This window comes from Camelus dromedarius, chromosome 4 (assembly GCF_036321535.1).
Source record: "Camelus dromedarius isolate mCamDro1 chromosome 4, mCamDro1.pat, whole genome shotgun sequence".
Taxonomy (NCBI): Eukaryota; Metazoa; Chordata; class Mammalia; order Artiodactyla; family Camelidae; genus Camelus; species Camelus dromedarius.
The window spans coordinates 64,864,504-64,890,318 of NC_087439.1; the positions used below are offsets into that span (position 1 = coordinate 64,864,504).

A 25,815-nucleotide genomic window follows, 5' to 3' on the forward strand; every position below is an offset into this window, starting at 1 on the left:
AAAATCATGGGCCATTCTTACACTGTGAGAGTTTTATCAAAGGCAACAGTTTAAGAGAAAAAAATAGATTACGAAGTGACTATGAATGTCTTCCCTGTTGAATTTTTAATATTATTCTCATTGAATTAACTACTGCAGGCCTCTTACTTATAAAAAGATAGTAATCTAAAGATTTGGAAATTGGGCTTCTGAGATTCAAAATTGGTTTTTCTATATAAATAATGTTATAAGTAAGGATTATGAAATCAAGCCAACTCACAGCAGCCTGGCACATAATATAAACTGTAATCAAACCAAAGAGAATTGTAATTAATATAGTGAAAACTTGTGTTTCTTTTGTGTTTAGGTACTTTTGAAAAACCTATGAGAGACTTGTTCAAATTTTGGATAGATGTTTCAGATACTTTTAAGAGCTTTTGAGATTGATGACACTATGTCTATTAAGTCTAATATAATTTTTAAAATATCAAATGAAAGAAAAATTTTTTAATGTATTTCTTAAGGTTTCTTGACAGCCATATTTATGCATTCTAAGAAAATAGTCAGTGAGATGGGATCAACAATTTGATCCCCTACTCTTTGTAAATGTTACTAGCACTGTTAAAAGTGTAGTTTAAAAAAAATTTTTTTTTTACTTTTACCAAGCAAATTTTTTACTTTTATCAGTGGTAATATATTATTATACAACTATAAAATGTATGTTTTATACTATTCCTGAATATGTTCATTCTAAACTGATATATTCTCTAACTTATAGTGTAAACTAAGGCAACTTATATATAACATAATCGATAGGTAATTTCCATCTTGTGTATAGCACTTATACATGATGTCAGCTGGCCCACAGCAATCATTTAATTTGTTCCATCTTTAAATACTATACTAGTATTAATGTTATAGTCTATTTTCACTATAAGAATATAATATTTTAGCCACATTAGACATTTAATACCTTTCCAACTAGCCTATTGGAGCTTATTGATATTTTGCAAAAAAAATGTATATACACATACATACACATATAAATATATATTATTCTTTGCAGGGGAAAGTGTAACAGGAGGGGTAGGAAGGGAAGAAGTTTTATGGTGAGAACTATGAAACCATTAAAATCATGTCTGTACATTCCTTTTTCCTCTTTCTCTTCAGCCACTGAGGGACCTAAGGTTCAGGGCAGTTGGAGTGAAGCAGCTAGGGAATGTGGGGCAAGTTCAGCAAGCCAGCTGAGAAGTGTGCATGAACGGCAGGCAGGCAGGGAGTACAGAGGCAGCTAGATACCTACTCATTTCTCCAGCTCTTTACATTTCAGAAGGTACCCCATCAAATTTGAAAACTTGTGTCTTTATTATTAACTTGTCTACCCTGTAAGGAAATGAGAATTTTGGTTGGCCTAGAGAACGCTTTTCCTCAAAGTGCAGTCCTGCAGCAACCAGCAGGGCTGGGGCTCCTCAGAGTGCTCTGAAAAGAGTTAGTATGAAGTAATTGTTGTTTGGATGTTTGTAAGTTTGGTACTTTAATTAATGAAATTAGGAGTACTCAAATACAATCTTGAATGGAAATGCTAGTGACCAAAATATCGAAAGATGTATGTCTGGAAATGTTCTACATTTTAGTCATAAATGTTCATATTTTATATATAAGCCTTTTACTTCATTCTAAATGTATCATGCTTTATGCTAATAACTAAAAGCAATATGAAAAATAACTGCATGCATATAATTTATAACAGCATTTTAGAAGCCTGATCCATCAAATATATGTTATTTTAGTTCATGTTTTAAATCAGCAGCTTTTTTACAGAGTTAAACTGTACTTTCAAATGTCTATTGTCTGGTTTCCAAGGGATACTAAAAAGCATGGTTCAAGTGCATTGTAACATTAAAGCTGATTTAGCAGTCAGTTTGTTTCATTGCAACTCTTTAATTGCTGTTTGCTTAGGGGATAGTGGTCCTAGAAGAATGTCAACTTCCAAAAGACATTTTGAAAAAACAAATACAATTTGCAGACCAAGCAGCTTCATTAAACACTACAGGGAAGCCCCAGATTTCTCAAGAGAGTCAAGATCCTTTACCAGAACAAGATTTTGAAATGTCACCAAGCAGCCCTACACTACTTCTTCGCAATATAGAAAAACAGGTAATGTTAAGTAAAAGTAAGGTGCGAGTGGCATGAAATGGCTTTAAATTGATTTTGTAAACTATTCAAATAAATGTAGTGTCTGCTTGAGAGGTTGGTTATTAAAGTTGGCCATTTGACATTAAATAAAATTAAAATATTGAATGTATGACTAACCTGTTATAATATTGATATAATTGAAATTATTTAAATATAATTTGTTAAGTATTGGTACGTAGCTTATAGGGTGATAACTCATTTATATTAGGGATAGAAAATCTTACTTTCTAATAAAATTACTTATCATTGGACTTTTTTCATGGAGAAAGAACAGTGGTACCACTTAATAGATCTGAATGGTTGTTTGATTAACTTACTGATACAGATTTTTAGTGAACGATAATATTAGAATATGGATTCTTTCTTTAAAATGATCATGAAAATAGAAAGTCTAATAAACTGTTAATAAATTACTTTGATTCCAGAACTTTCCCTGGTATTTAAATCCTTTCATGGATGACTCCAGAAGTTTAATTATTCTGTCCTATATTTATCTTTCAAAATTAAACCATTTATTTTAATTTAGACTTTGGTGGCTTTTGAATAAACCTGGCTTTATAGGAGTTTGTTAATTTACAACCAGACTGAATCTTCTGGAATATACTCAGTTGGGACACAGCTGCATGACTACATTGTTCTAGTGGGTAACATAGATTTTCATGTCTTCCTACATTTGATTTTTCTGTTTTTTTTTTTTTTTTTTTTTAAGACATTCGTTGTGAAATAGTTTGGTACCAGGTTACTACTGTCTTACTCCTGGTAATTCAGAATATGAGGTAACTCCTCCCGCCCCATATTTGTTAAATTTACAATTGTCTAGAGTTTTTGTTAATTGGAATGCATAATCAAAATACTATTATGACTATTTTATAATTCAGAAAGTTATTTTTAAATTATCTGTTGTTAAGTTGGAATGTTCTTTACCATATAAGTGGCATTTTGAACTAGTGTTGATTATATTTCTCTTCCCTCTTTTTTTTCCCCTCCCTCCATCCCGTAGGATCAGTACCATTTCAGTTTGACCCTAGTCATTTCATACCCCAGAATAATGTATTTACCTGATCAGTCAGCTCTTCTGCTTTCTTTACCTGTAGGTCACTATTAATCCTTCAGAAAGAGATTTCTTGTATTTTTTTTTCCTTCTCCTTGCATAGCACCAGTTTGTTTGGTTGGACCTGGGTTAACATAGAACTGGCTAATTTGTGGGGCCCAGTACAAAATGAAATTACATAGCCCTTTGTTAAAAATAATTTTTAAGTTTTAAGCTGGTGACAACAGAGCATTAACCAAACGTGGGATCCTTCTGAGTGCAGCCCCTTGCTACTTACTGGGCAAGTTGCTCACCCATGAAGGTGGCCCTGGTATCATGTTCATTTTGGGTCCCACTGCTGTCAGGAGTGTCAGAGACTTTGGGAAGGAAGGGAACCAGGAGTTGTGAGAACAGTAGCAATGGCTCTAGACGTAGGAGAAGGATGCAGCAAGGAGCAGCAGCAGTCACTTGTAGAGGTCATTGATAAATTGCCTATGTACAGGTAATGTGCTCTTGAAACATATGCTAATAATGTTTTTATAGGCCAACTGAAAATTAAGTTGTTTTCAAATACTTGTTGAAGAAGACAGTCTAAGGGTAAGTTAAATGGAAGGGGTGGCAATCCTGATATTACACATATTTTTCTTAACATTATCTATTGGTATATAACTGTTCACCAACCACAGAGGAATTTGCATATAGATAGATCAGGTAATCCGTTGATGTGATTAAATTAACTTTGTTAAGGAATGTTTTGCTTACCAAACTTATTAATATTTCTCAAAAGCAACTAAAGAATTAGCAGTTTCAAAGGACTTTTGACTTGTGGACTGACATCAGTTTAAAAAAATAACATTGATTCATGGTATTAATGCATACTTGCATTATTAGATAATGTATTTTCACAAATTGAAAGGTGACTTTATTTTAGAAATTCAGGTAATTTAACATAAATTTCATATTGGTATATTTGCATAGAAACCTTGTTATAAATAGCTAGTAAGTGTTTTGACTTTTAAAGTTGATTAAGTTTTGTTTTCAGAATTCAAATTATGCATCTCCTAATTTTACTTTTGCCCTCATTTTTATTATGAATTTCCATCCCAAATATGGACTCAAGTATGAGATTTTATTGGGCTGGAGTGGGATGGTTATTAGGGTAAAGCTAGGGGTTAGTTGCAATGCTTTCCTTCTGGGCCAATTATTTACACATATCTGACTAGTAACCTCCAGTGGCTAAGAAGATTCTAGGTATTTTTGGAGGTGAAACAGTGAGAAGAGAGTGTCAGTGTTTTAGACTGGAAAATATGAGATACTCTGTAAATTGCTTTATATGACCAAGCTAATGAATACTTGATAGAAGGATAAATAATCTGTATTGGTGATTTTGAAAACTAGCTTTAATCTGAAAATGTGTAATTATCTAAAAAAAATAAAGTATTATTTTTCAAGAAAATAAATGGTGAAAACCTTTCAGGGTCTTTTACATGAAAGACTTCTTGAAGAAATCAAATATATTTAGTTTTGTCATATTCTTTAGTCTTATTTCTAATAACATTTGTTTCATACAAATGAAGAGTTTCAAAATATTTCATATACACTTCTATTTTATACTAGAATATCTTTTAGTTAAGAAAATTATAAAATAGATCTATATATTTTTTAAATATAGTCACACTGTATTAAGTAAGAAAACCAGGTTTTAAGAAATTGATGTGTCATGATTTAATTGAAAGGGTGTGTGTGTGTGTGTGCACGTGCACACTTGCATATGTGTGTGTTGTGTATATACTCATGCTCACATGTATTCAGAAAATTTCTGGAGGGGTAGATATATACCAAGATATTAGCAATAGTTTTCTCCATAAAGTATAATTACAGATTATTATTTTTTTAAACCTCTTCATACTTTCCCTTTTTTCTACAATGAACATGGATTACATGTGTAGTGAAAAAAGCTGTCATTGTTTTGTAGCAATGTACTATTTCCATTAATGTGGCCTATGCTTGTTATAATTGTTGTAGGTGATTGTTTTGAGATATACTATTTATTACATATTACAAATATATCTAAGTTTGGGTTAAAGGTCAATGAAAATTTTGGGCACCTAAAAAAAAACTGATATATTTGAATTAGAAAAATACTGAGAAACAGTGTGGCATTGGATTCAAGCCTGAATTTGAACACCTTTGCTCCATTTCTTACCAACTTTTTAATCATTTTTTGAGCTGCTTTATCTGTCTTTGCTTCAATTTCTTCGTCTGTAATTGATTTTAATAATAGTAATATCAGTAGTTCTAGTATCTACTTCGCAGGTTAGTTGTAAACATTAGAAATATTCTGTTTTGTGCTTAGTAAAGTGCCTGGCACATAGTAGGCACTTAATAAATTGCAGCAATGGTCTTGTTATTATTAATTTGGCTATCTCAAAGGATATATTATGTAGATGCTATTAGCTGAGTTTAAATGTTTTAGAGGATAGGATGAGTAGATAAAGGAACTGAAACAAAAAGATGTGGAAAAAGAGTACTAAGATGTAAATTACTTATAATAAATGGAAAAATCAGTAGTGGTGTAAATTGTCTCTGTAGATTAAAATATTTACTAAAATGTACTTGTTTCACGAGAATTTAAGCTGTAATAGGCACTACACTTCTAAGATTTAACTCACATTTCTTGCTTAGCAGTAGTAAAAGCTTTATACTTTTCTTGCAGAGTGCACAGTTGACTGAGATCATCAACAGTTTGATCGCCCCTCTCAACTTGTCCCCAGCTTCATCACCCCTCTCCTCTAAATCCTGCAGCCATAAATGTCTGGCTAATGGCATTTCCAGGAGGTAGGTATCAATGGGATAGTTGTGCCTCTAAATTTGATCTTTTAAGTTTTGTAAAGTAGCTGCTTTTTTCTTTTTATTGAAGCATTATTAGAGTACAGTCAATAAACCATGGATACATTTTAGATAATATCAGACTTTTATAACTAAGGGAGCTATATAAGCCTGAGAATGAGGGAGAAAGCTTTCCAGGAAGTTTTATAATGTTTCTAAAAAAGAAAAACAGTGATACCACTTGCTACAAAAATACTGCCTTATTTAATATAACTTCCATTTTGTGCATTTTATATTCTTTAGCTCCATACTGCCCTTGCAATACACGTTAAGGGAAAAAGACCCTATGTATAGTTTGGGCATGGAAGATTGGTAAATACCATCCATAAAGTTTAAGTAAAGTTTTACTCAATCATTTTGTATCTCAGCTTTTATAAGGAAAACTTTTTCCTGAATGTAATTAATACAATAATTCCTGTAATCCTTAGCAATTAATTATATCATGTCAGCAATATATATATATTGAATCCTAATCCTTTTTTGGGGATCAGCATTTGTTTTCTTTATTTTGCTTACTTTTCTCTTTGTTTGTTTGTTTTTTTGAGGGAGGAGGTAATTAGGTTTGTTTATTTACTTGCTTTTCTCTTTGAATCTTTCCTTTTAAAGATGCAGTTAGAATTAAAGTGCTAATAGAACATTATTTTGTGTGTTCATCTAATTTTTTTCTAAATAAAATTGTAATGTAGGCGTCTTTGTTTTAAGTACCAAAAAGGGCTAAGTGTAATTTAGTGTTGGAAAATATTTATATTCATAATTATATGATTTATTAACATTTTAAAAATATAGCATGAAAGGAAAATTTATACCATGGGGGAAATTATGCTAAATAGCCGTCACTTTCTTAATGGACTTAATGGATAAAAACTTAAGTCTTAAAATAAAAATGCCGTTATTTTATTTTTATTTCTAATTTGTTATTTTGAAAGTCTAATTTTTAATACTTTTGTTTGTGCAGAGTCATTTGTCCATTGTTCTGTTATAGAGACAGTTCTATTGGTTTTGCTTTATTTTTTGTTGACTTTATATTCATTCCTTATATCACTGATGATAAACTTTGAAAATAAATATTCTCTCATGTATAAAAATACTCTGATATCTTCATATATGAGAACATACCCTCATTAAGAAAGTCATAATTATAAGTTGAGCCATTAAACACCATCAGATTGGCATATGAACATTGTGATTTGGGGCTAAGTCCATTTTAGGTAATGTTTTGTTTACCTAACAAGGCATTACACTATTATACATATACTTATGCATGTGTGTGTACATATTTTCATTTTAATGTACCTCCTGTATTTTTGGTCATTCATTCACAAAGTATTTAATGCGTAACTATTTGCTGTGTGCCATAGAGACAAAGTTCTAGGGATACAGTTGTGAAGGAGACAACATCTCCACTTTTCAGTAACTTGCAGTCTAGCAGGTGAAACATGTAATTGTTTAAAATATCATATAACAATAATGGAATTGTGTGCAGTTGTTTGGATATTTGGATTTAATAGCTGTCTTAGTTGAAATAGATACGTAAATCCAAATGAAAGAAATGTAATGTTGGCTGTGTTTACTAAATCATAGTTTTTCAATTCCATCTGAAATGTAGTTCAAAGGTTCTTGTTGAAATTAGCTAAAAATTATCATCTTTCCTGATGTTAAGTAGTTGTTCTTACAAACTAATTGGAAAGTTTATTTTTGAAGGTTTATAATAGGTTCAAAATCTACTAAAATTCTTTGATAAATTTAAAAGCAGATAAAAATTTGTTCTCCAGCTTTTTGAAGTGTGCTGATATACGTAAATGTTTTAGTTAATTTTATCAATTTTATTTGTTTATTAATTTATTTTTGGCAACAAACAACATTTTTCCCAAATACTTTCTGTATAACATGAGTTTCTTTCAAAAAGCACTTATTTTCATATTTGTTATCAAAATATTGTATTTCCCTTGAAGGGAAGACTTATTTTTTAACATTTGGTAGAAAATGTAATACAACTAGTTTTCATCAACCCTCAAGGTGAGCAAATTTAGAATGTTAGAATTTTTGTTTAAAATGTATAATTGATCTTTAAGTTTAATAACTCTTTTAAAATGCTTTGTCACCGTTAATAAGCAAACTGCTGTGTGAAACAAAAGATTTGGGAGATACTCCAGGTCTCATTAAAATTTTTGCAACATTCTACTATTTATGATAGTATATATCATAATATACAAATGTATTTTACCAGGAACATAGAAATTAGAATATATTACAGATAAGAAAATAATAACATTGAAGGAAACACAGAAAATTTTGAGACTACGTGGTTGTTGTGTCAGATGTCAAAGAGAGGAACTGAAAAATGTCTCTTGATTTGGTCAGTTATAAGCTGAGGCCTTAGCAAGAACATTGCAGAGGCTTGATGGACACAGAGATTCAGAGCCGGTTAATAAGGAAGTGGGAGATGGAAGAGAGGAGTCAGGATTATATTTTCAAGTCTGCTGACTGTATAATGAAATGGATGTATAAGATCAAAGAAGGGTTTTTGTTTGTTTTTAAGATGGAAGAAATGTAAGCATCTTTATTAAAATAAAGAGAAGGAAAAGAGCTAGAGATGGGAAATGTAGAAATACAATAGAGTTATGGAGGGGCCTTATGACAGGAGAAAATACACTTGTTCTTTGAGAGTGGAATGAAAGAGATTAAGATGGGTGTAGCTGCAGTTATTTGTAAAGTGACTGTAGCCAAATTTAGGGTGGGAAGAGGGGCTGGAGGAGTTAAAGTTTGGATAGACTTTATAAAAGATGGCGCCTTCCCTTTGTTTTTCCTCCATTCCCCTCCTTTTTCTGTAGCAGAGCTACCCACCGTTGGAGAAGCATGTTATGTGGTTTCTAAGGTTTTTTTTTTTTTTTTTTTTTTGGCTCCTTAACTATATTGTTTAAAGTACTTAATTGATACTTGTAAAACCAGTTAAGGATTTACTTTAAAAGTATTAGTAATTGAACTTTTTATAAAATAAACAATTGTGTAGTAGTGAAATTCTAAAAATGTAACAGATTATTTTACATCATTCACATTTAAGAATATTATCATAGATTTTGAAAATTAATTGAATATACAATCTTATAGTAATATATGAAAAAGTTTTGATTTAGAGATATCTGTACTGAAGCAATGTGAAATTTATTTATGAGCCTTTTGACTCTGGGAGTAAAATGTCAAATGAAGACTGGTTCTATTTCTTGTATCTTTCTGTTTTTTGAATATTCTTATTTTTTTCTTCATATAGTTTTATATTAAGAAAATATCTTTCGGACTCAAAGCTTTTCAAGAATTAGGGCTTAGTCTATTTAATCTTACTCAAACTTGACACTTAACCACAAAGCGCTTTCTGAAAATAATATTAGGCATATAAATACCATTTATTTTATGCCTTTATGTAGATGTGAAGGTAAGAAAATTCATTATTTAAGAATTTTTTAAATTCTAGTAAAATGTACATACTGTACAATTTACCATTTTAACCATTTTTAAGTTTAATGGCATTAAGTACGTTCACATTTTCGTGCAACAGTTTCTGAACCCCTATCCAGTTACTGAATTTATAAACTTTGCCCTTTTCTTTATCTGTTGAATCTGTCTTAATCTAGGATATCTGTTCTGTGTTCTCCAATGACAGCATTTATACATATTTGTGGAAAGCAAATGAAGAATGGCTGAAGAAAAGGACCAGTCACTGTAGTGTATTTTCAGTTGTCCCCTATAACCTGAAAAGTATTCTTATATTCAGTTGTGAATTGTGAGGTGCATACTCAGCTGAAAAGTGTAAATTAATACAAATGTCAGGCCTAATAATAGCAGTACAATGAAAGGAAGTTGCAGAATATTTGTAGATAGTGGCAAAATTACATTTAAAAGTAACAGGAAACTTGATGACTTACTATGATAAATGTGTTTTTGCCTTACATTTCCTTAAAACTCATTATGGTATCTAAATATTTATATTCTCTTCTAAAAATTTTATGAAGTCTTAACCAACATTTGGCCATCATTAATTTTCCACTCTAACCTGATTTCTACAATTGTATTATCTTTAAAAGTACATTTGGTTTATTAAAATGTAGTATACCACTCAATAGATCATTGACGAAGAGTTTAATGTATGTCTTGCAATAAACATGCCAGATGCTGGGAGACAGTATACAGTTGTGTTAGAAGTAAATGAGGTAGTATATATAAAACTCTTATAACAATGCCTGGCACGCAAGAAATAGCCTAATAATGTTAGTCATTGGTATTTTCTTGTAAGGACATAACATATATTAAAATTGTGGGTTGGTCTGTTATTTCTTTCATATCCTGGGCAGTGTACTGATCATTGATTTAGAACTATTCTTACTCTTTTAAAAAAGTATTTCAGAGTGGCCTGAGTTAGGTAAGGATTTGAGGGCATATACAAAGCCTTATAGACCAGTTATTACTCAAGACATTTTTCACACAGGTACTAGGAGTCACTGAGGCACCATTTATTTTTCCATCATATCTCGTGGGAAGATAGAAAGTTGCTGACTTGCCTTTGGTCTACACAATTTGTTTGCAACCCTGTAATTAAATTAAGTGCTCTTAAATTCAGGGTAAACACATTGCTGGATTTTATTCTTGTATTACATAAAACATACCTTCTCAAAAGACCATCTTGGGATATTAATCTCCTTCCCCAGCCAAAAAAAATTAAGGTTTTAACTTTTGTTTGTTCTTAATTATAATGATTTTGTAATTTAGTGGTTTGGGGTAACTTAAGGTTATGGGAGTAGACACTTTTTGCATATTCTTTTTGTTACAGACATTTTGTGACCTTGGGCAAGCCAGTTAATCTCTTTACATCTCATTCGTTAAAAATACTAGGACACAAATATTTTCTCAAGCAGTTCTCAGTAGTGCTAATATGCTCCATTTAAGTGTTTATTTTTAAGGAATTACATTTTTTTCAAACAAGGAAAAATAAAAACAAACAGGGCTCAATACAGCCTAAAATGCATGTGTTTTTGTAACATCACTACACTATTGTGCTTTGCTTTGCTTGCAATAATTTTATGTTAGCTTAAATCAAGAGATTCAGTGAGTAGAGAGAAATTACTCAACATATCTTAGTAACTTTAAACATAATCTACAAGTTATTATGTAAAGAAGTACCCATGCCAGTAGGAGGAGTGATAATTCTATCCAAGTGAAAAAAACTTTTAAATAAACAAGTAGGAAGAACTGTTTAAATCAAGTTTATTACACATTGCCTTTCTTGGATGAACCTAATTCAGTTTTTCTTTGATAATTCAGGCTCACCACTGTGACCACATCTTCAGGGACTACTGAGAGTAATAGTTCTATATCTGTAAAAGAATTCACTTAATAGTCAGCAAATACGTACTAAGTGATGACCGTGTGCCAGGCATTGCATTGGATTGGGGTGTGATGTTGAACAAAAACAGATGTGGTTTCTTATCTTAGGGTATAATAGAGTCTAGATGCAGGAAAAAAATGACACCAACCAAAAAAATCACACAAATAAATGTATAATTTTAAATCCTGATCAAGTGCTATGAAGAAATTCATTGCATTGTTAAGAAAATCATTTTGGAATCAGATGTATCATTGTGATCTTGGGCAACTTTCTAAATCACAGTTAAAATGAAAATCGCTTGTTTCTTGGATTCTTATGAAGACCAAATGAGATGACAAGTGTGATACAATTTTTTTTTTTTTTTTTTTTTTTTACTTATAATCTGTCTTCCTGGATGAGAATGTAAGCTCTGTGAGAGTAGGAATTTGTTTGATCTGTCTTTTTAATAATACTATTTTCCTAGCATCTAGATCAGTGAGTCATAACATGGACACAAATAAATATTTGTTGAATGAATGAAATGTCTTTTAAGATTTCTTGCAGGTAATAAGCATTCAAAAAAAAAAAAAACAATTTATACTTATTTGCGCTTTCTCCCCTACAGTCAGATTGATATTTTTGTTGTCTCCTACAGTTCTGCCTCCTCTCATCTAATTCAGCTCTGGACTGGAAAATCAGATGACCAAGGCTAGAGCAGTAGAAGTATCTGTACTAGAGTAAGAGATGTTCTGTAGTACGAGAGAAGTCCTCTCTTAACTGTAACAGGAGTGAGCTTTGGTGCCTGGACTTACTGATCTTTTTTTTTTCTTGGTTATTTAAAAGGCTTTCGCGATTTCAGCTGTATTCTGTATGCTTGGGCTTTTCAGATAAGTAATCGCATAAGTGCTTCTGATAAAGCATTCTTCTAGCCTTATATCACATTATGTCATAGTTTTCGTATCTAGTTATATTAGAAGAAATATAAATTTTGAATTTTTAAAGTTTGGCTACCTATTCTCCATATTAATTTTTAGTGGACCACATAGAACTTATTTTTATATAATTTTTTAAAATATTTAAGGTAATTTGTATAATATCCTAATGATCTTTTCTTATAATGACTTAAGTAAATTCACCTGCTTAATTATTTTCCAGAGCAGCTGTTTTGCCCACTTTTTATTCATTGATTCCCAACCCCCATCTCTTATTTAATGGCAGAATCTCCCAGGAGTCAGAATTACTTTCTTAGTTTTATTAGTCTTGGCAGCAGGGTCCAAGATGAGTCAACAGGAACTGAGCAACTGAAAAGACTGAGGATTGAAACAAATGAAGCATTGCATTTTATCATCATAGAGATAGTTATTAGTCTTTAGATCTCATACTGTAAAATGAGATAAAATGTTGTAAATGAATCTTTGTTTATCCCATGGAGTATTGTCTCTGAGAAAGTGAGTTCCTACTTGAAATAATGTCTAGATTTTTGTTGTTGTTGTTTTTGCTTTAATGAGTCCCAGAATATGATATGAAACTAAATTCCAATGAATCATTGTCACCTTTCTTTTCACTAATGATAATTATCTTGTGAAAAGCAACAATTCTAACTAATTGGGTATCATAATTGAAAAACTGCAGTTAAACTGGCAGACTAATCACATATAAAGTAATTCTTTTAACCTCATCATATTTTCAGTAGTCACTTCTCAGTTATGAGAAAACATTGTTAGAGCAAATTCAAAGCTGAAGTTTTCAACATAATTTTGGGTTTCTGTGAATGACATTAATTATTGGATTAGCTTAGATGTATGGCATCAATAAGGAAATAAAACTTCTCCTGCTGTGTTTTTAAATTAATGCCAGTAAGAATTATTTTCTTTTGTAAAAACTTCACTTTTCCCTTTTTGCCTCTATTAACATAAGTCTAAAACCTAATGTTGTGGGGAATGTTTAAATAAATTGTGATACAACTACTGGAAGGAATATCATGTAACTTAAAAAATTATGTGTATAGAAAGTATATAGTCATTTAGGAACATGCTTATTTTGGAATATTAGAAAAATCAGAATATCAAAATAACTGTACCGCAGGATTCCATAGGGAAAAAAGACCTGAAGGCTGAGAGTCAACATTTTTATTAAAGCTGTATTTGTGTTTATATGGTGGAATTTTGAAAAACATTTTAGCTTTTTTTTTCCAACTGTTTATTTGCAAAGTTTCCTTTAAAATGAAAAATAGTAATTAGTAAAATAGAAATTCTTAATTTCAGACTGTATCCCATATGTCAGAAAAATAGCCCAGAGCTTATACTGAAGAATCTGAACTGTACTCCCAAACTATAGATCAGCTAGACATGTTTGACAGTACGCAGAAAAATAGAGCTGTCACGCTGGCTTCCTGATCTTTTTGCCTTTATACTTTTAAAAAATCCCACTTGAAACTAAGAGCCAGAGATAAGAATGGCAGATAGTACTGCAGTAGTCAGTCCCTTTTTCTCTCTGCCTTTATTATGAAAAACTTTAACATATAGAAAGCATAGTGAAGTGAATCCACTTATTCCCAGCTTTAATAGGTCTCAAGATTTTGCTACTCATTCCAGCTGTTTCACTTCCTGACAGTTTTTTTTTCTATGTACTTTTAAAAAGCAAATTCTATTGATTGTTTAACTGTAAATATATCTGTATATTTCCTTGATAAGCTATTTTTCAACATACTCACCATGTTGTTATCATCTGCTTATTATTTTTATGTTAGTCATAATTTATCATTATCATGAAGTTCTCTATTCCTATTCATATTTCCCCAGTTGTCTCTAAATCATCTTTTTATGGATAATGTGTTAGAATCAGGACACAAACAAAGGCCGTATTACATTTGGTTGTTATGTTTCCTAAGTCTCTTTATTCTCAGATAGCCACTTTTAAATATATTAGAAGTCCCTAATACAAAAAAAAAAAAAGGACTGCAATTTTAGACGACATATAAAATTGTACTACAAGTTCATTGTAGGAAGATTGAAAAATTCACAAAATACTAAGAAGACAGTGGAAATCGCTTACATTGCTCAGAGTATGTTTTTTTCCTTTCATTTTTATACATTATTTTCATAGTTGAGATCTATTGAAAGCAGTTTTATATCTTATTTCAATAATATATTGGAGGTTTTTTATACTTAAAATATGTCTTTTTCATTTTAATGGCTACATTGATATATCATAATTTTTAAGAATAGGTTTGTACCTTAATTTTTTTTTAGAGGCCGCATCTAATTTAGACTGCCGTTTTACGGCATACTTCAACACATTTCCTTGTTGCTACAGCTGAAGAAACTTATATTTTTGACTAAGGGGTATCATTTTCCTACTTAATGTCCAGAATAGAAATAGCCTTGTAAAGGCACTGTTTTCTCTATACCTACCAGATAGTGCCTGGATCGTGATCCATTGGTCATTTGAAGGAGATGTTTACCTTTGCCATTTAGAGGACAAGTAATGCCCCTGGGGGCGATTTTAGTATTTTTATATAAAGTCCTATTTTACATAATTTCCTCAAAATTGGTGACTGCCATCCTAAGTATCATTGAGTTACCGGAGTACATGATGCATTCATTTCTCCAAATATTATCAAGGGAAAGAAAGATACTAAATTCAGCTAAAGGCGGGACTTTGGGCATTAGGGAAAGTTTGGAGAATGTGGCCACCTACCTTAGCTGCTATAGGATGAAAGTCATCAAAGAACTCCAACTGGTGAAAAGTACACTTGAAATAGAAATTATAAGTTATACAAGAACAGTGATTCTTAGGTGTGTGTTTTTATGGGTGTGTCAGTTTTCTAGGGCTATTGTAGCAAATCACCACTAACTGTGTGGCTTAAAATAACAGATGTTGATTCTTTCACAGTTCTGGATGCTAGCTGTTTAAAATCGAGGTGTCCGGCAGGACCATTGCCCTCTGAAGGTTCTAGGGAAGAATCCTTCCTTCCCTTTTCCTAGCTTCTGAGAGTTCCTGGCAGTCCTTGGCATTTTGTCTTGTAGACCTTTTCTCCTCTGTCTTCACATGGCATTATTCCCTGGGTGGGTCTCCTTAATTCTCTTCTTATAAGGACATCAGTGATTGAATTTATAGTCCACCCTAACCCAGTATGACCTCTTTTACCTAATTACATCAGCAAAGACAGTATTTCCAAGTAAGGTGACAATTTGAGGTTCCTGGTGGATATAAATTTTGTGAAGACCCTGTTCAACCCAGTACAGCAAGTGTGGGTATTTGTGTATGCGTATAATCTCTTACAGAATACTTAATTTAATTGTCTTCTCCATTGTTGATTTCTACTTTTTCTTAAGTGTGTTCGGTATAACAGTGGGTTAATGTGATAGAAATGTTGAAAACTACTGGCCTAAAACAATGTTTTTAAATTCTGTTACTTACTTATTCTCTGCTGCTATTCCTTGAGAATAAAAGAGAAGAACAACTTCATTGAGTCTTTTATGGTTTTAGCATTCTTAATTTATAACCAGGCCCAAAAGTTTCTTATTTACTAAATACATTTGAGCAGAGTGTTATAACGATTATTCCAGTCTTCTAAGAACACAATTTGTTAGGCAAAAGGTTATGAAATACTTGAATAATTTACTGTGAAAAATCCTAGACTATCTTTCACTGGGTTTATTAAAAACTAGATTGAAATGAGACTGTTCTTCCATATCCATTCACCATTACCACCACCACCAAGATGGCACCAAGAAATTAGCTAATATATGTCCCCATATACTGATATCTTTAGGTTGTTTTGTTTATTAATTATGATACAAGTACATAATATTTGCAAAAATTGACTTTGGTAGTGATTTATAATAAAATATCAGGTAAAAGATAATTGCCTCATTTCTGGGCAGTTAATCAGAGCATAGGAATCAGAGTATATTGAATATATTATTTAAAAGATTCACTTGAAGTTCTCCATTATACCCTATAAAAGCAAATTGAATGCCTATTGTTATCATCCATAAATATCTTAACTGCTAAGATTTTCTAGGATTGTAATAGAAAACCAATTATTTCAGAAAGTCATTAAGTAACTATTAGGGAAATTAAACAGTGTGAATAAAATGTGAGCGCATGACTTTTGGATTAGTGTCTTAGATAAAACTCGTCATTTTGCACTTTTTAGATTAGAAGAAAAATTTTAAACTTTATCCATGACTTCTCTTTTACAAATCAAAACACCTTATAGCTCATCTGTTTATTATTTTTAAAAATTTATGATGGACATATTTGATTATAAGATAAAATATGACACACCATATCTTAACAGAAACTAACTTTTGTAAACCAAAGTTAGAGATTTAGAATGGAGCTCAAGGCAGTGTAAATGTATAACTTATTTTTCTAAAAACTCTCTTGTAGCCTTCTGTTTAGATCTTCTTTTGGCTCTTATGCTAAAATGTTCAGTGTTTACTCATTCACTAAACTAGTTCTTTAGTTGCAGTGTATGTTGTGCATGCACTGTACAAAGCGTAGACTGGAATGATAAATCTGACAACGTACATGTATATATTTCTCCATTCAGTGAGTATTTGTTGAGCATCTGCTGTATGCAAGGTATAGTATCAAGAACTTCTGACACAGGGAAATAAAGCAGACACAGTCTCTGCACTGCCTGTAGTCTAGAAAAGGAGGAAAACAGTCAATGTTTGTACAAATCAGTGTAAAATCATCTCCATGAAAAATGCTTGAAGGAAAGATGAATGGTGCTCTCAGAGCTTGTAAAGGGATTTGACATGGGCTTTGGAGAGACTTTGTAAGAGCTCAGATGCTTATCTGAGGAGCTGACTTTTGAACTGAGAGCCAAATAATTATTGGGAATTATGTGTGTGAGAAAATTCCAGGAAGCAGAAGTGGTATAAACAGGTCTTGCACTGCAGTGAGTGTGAGTTATGTGAAATGAAAGGAGGCAGCATGGCTGGCGCTTAGGGAACAAGAGGGAGAGTGATGCAAGATGAGGCCGGAGAGCAACAGTGGGGCGGGGCAGACCAACCAGGGTCTTTCACATTAAGGATTTAAGTCTTTTTCTTAAGAGCAGTGGGAAGGCTTTGAGAGATTTTAAACAGTGTGGGGATGCACGGAAAGGGTAAGACAGACCAGATTTGTTTTCCCAAAAGACTGGTGCAGGACGGACTGGCAGGAAAAAAGTATGGATGAGGGGAGACCAGTTACAAGGCTATTGGAGTAATCCTGGCACAAAATAACTTGGATTAGGGGAGTGATACTGGAAATGGAGAAAGGTATAAACTTAAAACCCCACACTCATTGCTTCCCCCTCCTCTATTATTTAATTTATTTAAAGCTAAGTTGTGCCATGTGCCTATAACATGAACGATCTAGGCTATCCTATTGGATTTTTATTGTTCTCTGAGCAAAAGCTTCCAGTTAGAAATCTAAAGAAGTATAATTTGTTGCCTCACCTGGTACTGTCCCACTTCTAAGCATGCTATTTCAAAAGTCCAATGATAATTGTGTTTTGATACTTATTGATAATTGTCTTGATAATTATAAGGTGACAGTACTTGACAATGGCCCATTGCGTCCTTAATTTCTGGGGTCTCCTAGGTGAACCCACAACTCAGTGGGAAAACTAAGCCTTATCTCTTACTGAAATGTTTTCTCTCCTGCATTTTCTCCTCCTCCTCTTCGTCTTGCTTCTATTAAGATTTTTTTTTAAAAGAGTGTCATGTAATGATGGTATCTTATATTGGTTTAGCAATGATATCTTTATTCCTGTTTTACTTAATAGTTAGTTACCTAGATACTGTATTATTATCTCCTGGGGAAAAAAAGTCTTAGATTATAGGGTCTTATGAGCAGGGTTGTGTTGTCTTCCAAGGAATTTCTTCATAATTTTCCTCTTGTTCTGCTTTTCAATAAGTTTCATTGGTTGACCCTCTGTTTAGTGTAAAACCTTGTGCAGAATAAGCGAACTTATCAGTGATTTGCAATAACCCTTTACAATAGCCTCATCAGTTACTTATAAAAGTGATTTATGTGCCAAATTAACCTTGGTTAGCTTTATCCTATGATAATGTGTCAGTCACCTTTGAAACTTGAAAATATTAGATTTAGTGAGACAAATGACAAGCTTTTCAGTTATCTTTAAGCCCTCCTGTGAGCCTCTCATTGGTTCAAAAGCTATGTGTTGTTATTCAGTGGGCAGATGGCGGCTCACCTTCTTTATGGCTGAACTTCCTGTGGGGAAGGGGAAACTAAGGGCCATTAACAATTAGAGTCCTGAATAGAGGGAAGAGCTAGTTAACTGTGCTTCAGGCTACTGGAATAAAAACTCTTTGTTTTCCCTAGACCTTACCCAAGCATCATCTCTTTTAAAGAGCCAGTATGGTCTGCCTAAAGTTGTTTCTAACTTGCTAGAAGGGCCTCCTTTTGTGCTGGATATACTCCTACCTTCCTGGATCCTAGCCCTCCTGATGTGATCTGCTCTAACACTAACTACCTACAGAAACCTGTCTTCCTCCTGACCTTGGTTCACTTCTGTGCCAGCCACCTGACCTGCTTACTACCTAATTTGATATTGGCTATTGTCTGTGCCTTCTGCTCACCCTTGACATGACAGCCCAGGTCCATCGTTTGTTTCTCAAGCGTAGACTGTTATTTAGCACTCATACACTTCAGGTTTTTCATAGTAATATATATGATATGTCACAGAAAGTAACATCAGGATATGAGATTGGACCTGTTAATTTGAAAGTATCAGTATATCTTAAACATTTCTCAGATAGACTATCTTTAGAACGTTTATTAACTGAGAATTAAAACATCGGGGCTAGAGCTCTCTGGAGACTAAAGTTTGTATTTTAAAAGTGGAATAGTTGTCATCAGTTCCTTTCCCTATACTGATCTGGCCAATATTACATACTCAATTAGGTATTTGTAGTCACCAAATTCCATATTTTATTATTCTCTTGGTCTCACCAACATAAGCCATTCAGGTACTTTTATTTCTGGTTTCTTATTACTATCTAAAGCATTCTTGAATTACTTGCTTTATCTACAAAATGATAGAACATTTTATAGCAGCCATAAATATTCAAAACAAATAATACTCCTATGGAAAAACCATATGTTTACCATTAAACACTAATTCTAATTGAACCAAATAGCACATTTGGTATTTATATGTTGAATAGTAATAACACGTACAGCAGATTCACTTGTTGATCTTAGAATGCTAAGCTGACTAGCTTTTGTCTATATTAATAAAGTTGAAATTGGTATGTTATAGTGCCCAAAAACCTGAATTATTTTGTATATAATATACTGGCATAAATGAAGATTAAATTTATGTGGCAATAAGCATTAACTTCTTCCTGATGCTCTGAAGTTTTAAAATACTTAAATATGCTTAAAAATTAATATGAAGAATAATTATAAACTTATGCTTATTTTCATGTGTAGTTTGTGTGACCTGTTTTATTATTTTATAATTGTGGCTTCCATGTTGTCAGAAGTTTGAAAAACATTCTTAAAATATAATAGGATGGCATCTTTGTGTCAAAATTTACTGAAATGATATGTAATACTTATAAAAGAGCAACTAATGATGCAGTCATAAGACTTCAGCCCTTTTAAAACCTTCAGTCCTGTGTAATGTCACCCTTATGCAAAAAGAATTTGATGTAGTTTCAACAGTGTTGAATTTGTGAATTATTAATTTACAGCGAACATTTACACTGTACTAGTGAATTCATATGAGCATTTCTAACCTATGGGATATTTGGTTTGCAGGAGAAAATAGAAGAAGAAATTATTTTCATAACTTGAAATGGAATTTCCCACTAATACTGTTTCTTTCACCAATTGTTACCACAACATTCGCTAAAATTAATACTCTTCTGATAATAGATCAAGGCAATTTACATTTAGTTTTCTTTGTCTTTTTGTTTGTTTGTTTGTTTTGTTTTATCTTATCCCCTCTACTCCCCAATTATTTCATGGCATTTCAGTGCTTCAGAGAATTTAGATGAGTTCTCCTCCTCCAGTAGCTGGTTACTTAACCAGAAGCACAGTAAGAAAAGGAGAAAAGACAGGACAAGATTGAAATCTCCATCCTTGACTATCATGAATACAGCAGCTCGAACAAGGCCACTTCAGAGTTTCCACAAACGAAAACTCTACAGACTGAGCCCTGCTTTTTATTGGACTCCTCAGGTAAGGTCATCTTTGGGAAAACATAAATAAAGATTTTACTGCCAATATAGTTCACAAATAAGAGGTTATGGATTATACACAGTTATTTAGAATAAGTGGGATTTAATAATTTTTTAAGCATAGCAGTGTGTTCTGAAGCTTAACATTTCCATTTTTTAAATCCATTATTATGCTTAAACTAATTTGAAAGAAAATTAGGTATCAAGTTGACTTTAAAATTTTACTGGTAAGGGTAATAAGGAAAACGTAAGTATATTATGTATTTGTCTTTTGCTTAGTAAAGAAAACAGTAAAGAAAATCTGTAGGGCTCTCAGTTATTTTGGAGGAAATGATGTTGCTCTCCCTTTTAGATCTGGTATTTGTTAAACTTGGCAAGCACTCCTTTTTCTAGAATATGAGCAATGTAATTTTAGATGTCCATGCTTACACTTTTTACAAATAAAATATACTTCGTTAAAAGTGTTCACCTTGGAAAGCATATTCTTCACTTATTAGCAACGTGTCAGCTGTACATCTTTCTGTACATAACTAAACAAACTGTGATGGAGGGCCGAATAAGTTGTCTCTAGCTCTCTTTGTATACATGCTTTTTTTCCCTATTGTATTTTAAAATAATACATCAGAGGAGAGAAATTGTCCTTGGTTTAAATATTGTTTTTGATTATTACTATATTACTGTTTAAAATATATTTCTATAAATGTCAAAATGCTTTGTTTCTTTAGAAACCAGTTTTAAATTTGGTTTTATAGAATCCTTTTATAAATAGGAATGTGAATTCTGACAAATTAATTTTTATTAATAGATTGATTTTTGCCATTTAGTATTTCAGCTATTATTAGTATGCTCCTCCAACTTGAAATTTGTTAAATTAACTTTTAGTTTAGAATTTTAAGCAATTTTACATAATTAATCAACCTAATAGGAAAATATTTTATGTAAAGTTTTTATATGTGAAATTGTATTTTATTTAATGATTTTTACTAAATAAGCAATAGATAAATAATATTTTTGAAGTTGATTTTATAATTTCATAGTTATAAATAAACTTGTCCATCAAAAATATTTTACATATGAATGAATATGCCTGACTGGAAGAAGTATGCTTGAATAGTTTAGGGGATTTGCTCATTGTTCCTAAAATACTATATATGCCTTGAAAATGTAAAGATTGACCTGGAAAAGTGTGAAAAAATTTAAGACTTTTAGCAAACAAGGGAAGAAACAAGTCTAATATTATTGTTACTAGTGGATCATATAATTTATCATATTCTAGTTATAGTGCTAAGCATTTTCAGTACATTATTTTATTTAATCTTCAAACGTGTAACTATGAGGCATTATTAATCCCACCTTTAGATGCAGAAATTGAGGTTAGATTAAGTAACTTGCCCAAAGTCATATAGCTGGTAAGCAGTAAGTCTGATTCCAAAGCTCATATTTTTACCCATTCTTACATTGAGAACAACAAAAATAACCCAAATATTTTGTGTACTTAAAATCAGTAAAGATAGTATATTTGAGGGGCGGGGAAGGGGCTTTGTCTGGTTAGATATTAAGAAATGCATTGTAGAAGATGAGCTTTGAAAGATAAACAGACTTTTGAAAGGGTATGGGGGAAATAAAGAAAGCACTTTAGTAATTGAAACTAAGATAGAAAAATGATGGAGAACAGCAAATGTCCCAAACATAACCCCCAGATATCTAGGATAATATTTTTTTCTTTCTAAATTTAATAAATGTCATTTCTCTTAGGAAGCCATCCTTGATAATCTCCACTATGGGGTATATATTGATGTAGCACCCTGTATTATAATAATCCATTATTTTATAATAAGAATCCTTTCATTTTTCTGTCTTCTCATTACATTGTAAGAAATTAGAGAACAGGAATTGTGTATTTCTGAACCTACAGGGCCTTGAACAGTAACTGTTCAATAGTATATGCTCAATAAATTATTATTTAATATGTGAAAAAATTAATGTAGTAGAATATAGGAGGATACTAGGCAATGGAGAGTGAGAACATATGAGGTTGTGTGTGTTTTCTTGATTTGCTTTATGAAAGGTTCTAGAACAGTAATGTCAAATAGAACTTGGAATGATATGTTCTGTAACTATCTGTGCTGTCCAATATGGTAGCTACTAAATACATGTAACTATTGAGCACATGAAGTGTAGCTAGTGCAACTGAGGAACTGAATTTTTAATTTACTTCATTTTTATTAATTTTGATTTGAATAGCCACATTTGGATAATGGCTACCAAACTGAATATGACAGATCTAGACTCAAACTTCCTGTGATAGCAGTGGGAACATGTGGCACTTATTCTTGTTTTCTAATACCAAACAGGGATCTTGGGAGAAATGGCTGATTTCTAGGGTTGGGGGAGGGAGGGTAGAAGATGTGGCTGGAATACTTTATTGTTACCAGAATGCAAGGAAGTGTTAATGATGGGGGCATGTCAAAAAACCCCAGGGGCTGGTTTGAAGAGGCTGCCGCTGGCCAAATCTGGGGCTCTTTGAGAATCAAACTAACGAAGGACAGTAATGAATGAAAAAATAGGAAGCCATGAATCCATCCTGATGATAGACAGACAGAAAGAGAGAGAGAGATGAAAAGGGGAAGCTGAAGACTTTTCCATAGAGTAGGATACTGATTAATAAATGCGAGTGAGCAGTGAAATTAGAGAATCATTGCAATAGTCATAGTAAAGATTGTTTAGGTAGGAATAATCAGTGGGTGAAAACTCTGGGGTCAGGACTGAAGAAAAGTTTGATGAGGAGCAGGTTATTTATATTGTCATAACTATGTGGTGGAGAACCTACAATGATCTTGCCTGAGTGATCAAAACTAACGTAGGAAGGATACAATATCACTATGTAGTATTCTGACCAGCGTTGCATAACCTGAATTTAATCATGAGGAAACATCAGACAAAGCCCGAATCAGAGACATGCTGTTAAAAAATGACAACTGGGCTGTATTCTTAAAAAACAAAACAAAACAAAACTCAATGTCATAAAGGCCCAGAAATGCTGAGGAACTGTTTCAGATTGAAAGAGAGACTAAAAGGGTATATGGCAACTGAATGAATATATGATCCAGATCACAATTCTTTTGGCGGGAAAATATTATTGGGACAATTGAGAAAACTGGACTTTTGATGGTAGATTATATAAAAATACTGTATCAATGTTGAATTTCCTGAGTGTGATGTTTTGCAGTTATGTAAGAAAACACCCTAATTTTAGGAAATACAGATTGAAATATTAAGTGGTAAAATGGCTAAGGCATCCATTTTATGCAATAAATTAATTCCTGTGCCTCTAGAATGGTATTAGCTTTGTAGCATCCATTATTTTCTCTAGTGCTTAAGTCCCTGATAGAGTACTGGTTTGGAAAAGCTTGTACAAGGGCAATGGAGAGAGGTGGGAGTCTTCCACTACTAGGTAGCATACAGAAGACAGTTCACTGACCATCATTCTCATTGCAGCAAACATGTGTACAGATTACCAAAAAAAAAAAAAGAAAAGTCATCATACTATTAAAGACATTAGCAGAACTTCCGGTTTCAGCTCCATCATGTAAAGAGCTTACAAGTTGTCCGTGCTAACAATAAAAATGTGAACAAACTGAAATTCAGTGCCTTTTCACGAACCCATGAGAGAACTGAGGTTTCAGGGCAAACTGCCACCCTGAAATACAGAGAGATAGGCAGATCCAGAGAGTCACAGCCAAGATCTGCTTCCCTGGAGCAGAAGCTGTGGCAATTATAAACTAACTGGCAGGGACATTTAAATGGTAATTCTGATGAACTGCTTGAGACTGAGAGTGGAGAACTCCTGGAGACCACAGACTTAGGAAGCCCTACCCCTTCACATTTTCATGGACTTTACCTCCAGGCACCCCTCACCTCACAGTGAGGAGCCAAGAAGGGTCCCTAGTGGCTCTGGCATAGAAGGGAAAGGGTAACCTTTATGAAATAAGCCCAGAGCATTGTCTGTTGTAAGGCTTACTCTTCAGAAAACAAAAGCAAAAAATAACTTTACCAGAGCCTTGTCCACCTGAGAGAGAAGCAGTTCTGCCCTATAGCCTTCTGTCTCACTTGTTAAAGTCACAGATCAGGGACACAGACCACCAAAAAACAGATTTAATCATAAGGTTATAGTAGGTTATGCTACTACAGTAAATACACTTTCTCTCCCCCATACTTTACCACCACGCCAGCAGGACTCCAGTCCAGTAACAGTGGGTTACAGCTGCAAGATGTAGACTCTGTCTGAAGAGAAGTACTTAACAGGGGAGACAAAAACAAGGACACTGGAGGAATTTGGACTCTGGCACCTTTATTAACTACAGCTGACATTAAACACAGTCCCACTCAAACTCTTAGATTAACTTAACACCTCACAATAGAGGCCTGTTTACCTCAGGTTCTAAGACATCTGTTCAGCTTTCAACAGAAAATTACAGGGCATGTTAGGAAAAACAAAGTCTGCAGAGACAAAGAAATCATCAGAACCAGGCTCAAATACGGCAAAGATGTTGGAATTCTCTTAAATAACTAATATGTTAATGTCTTTTATGGATAAAGTAGAAAACATGCAAGAACAGATGGGTAATGTAAGCAGAGAGACGGAAATTCTTAAGAAGAGCTAAAAGTGAATGCTAGAAATCAGAAACACTGTAACCTAAATGAATCATGCTTTTCGTGGGCTCATAAGTAGACTGGACATGGCTGAGGAAAGAACCAGCAAGTGTAGGTAGGTCAATAGAAATTTTACAAACTGAAATGCAAGAGAAAAAGGAATGAATAAAACAGAACAGCACATCCAAGAACCTGGGGACAATTTCAGAGGCAATTTCAGATGGTGTATCAGATGTGTGATTGGAATATCAAGAGGAGAAAGAAAACAGAGCAGAAAAAAATATTTGAGGCAATAATACATGAGAATTTTCCAAAGTATTGACTCATTAGACAAGCACCAAAGCATAAATTCAGGAAACTCAAGCAGAAGGGCATCAAGCAGTATAAATACCAATAAATAAATACTTAGGCATAATATAGTCAAACTGCAGAAGACCAAAGATGGAAAGTATCTTAGAAAAACACCTCAGCTATAGAAGAACAAGGGTAAGAATTACAGC

General features: G+C 32.8%; 1 protein-coding gene across 5 annotated transcripts in view; it reads left to right on the top strand.

Moving 5' to 3' along the window:
* Positions 1 to 25,815, top strand: part of KANSL1L (KAT8 regulatory NSL complex subunit 1 like) — a 112,943-nt gene that overhangs the window by 46,172 nt on the left and 40,956 nt on the right. For all 5 annotated transcript variants that reach the window (XM_031451848.2, XM_031451845.2, XM_031451847.2 and 2 more), the window contains 3 exons: positions 1,939 to 2,136; positions 5,922 to 6,043; positions 20,459 to 20,663. In XM_031451848.2, coding sequence (XP_031307708.1) covers positions 1,939 to 2,136; positions 5,922 to 6,043; positions 20,459 to 20,663 — 525 coding nt within the window. The remainder of the gene's footprint in view (positions 1 to 1,938; positions 2,137 to 5,921; positions 6,044 to 20,458; positions 20,664 to 25,815) is intronic.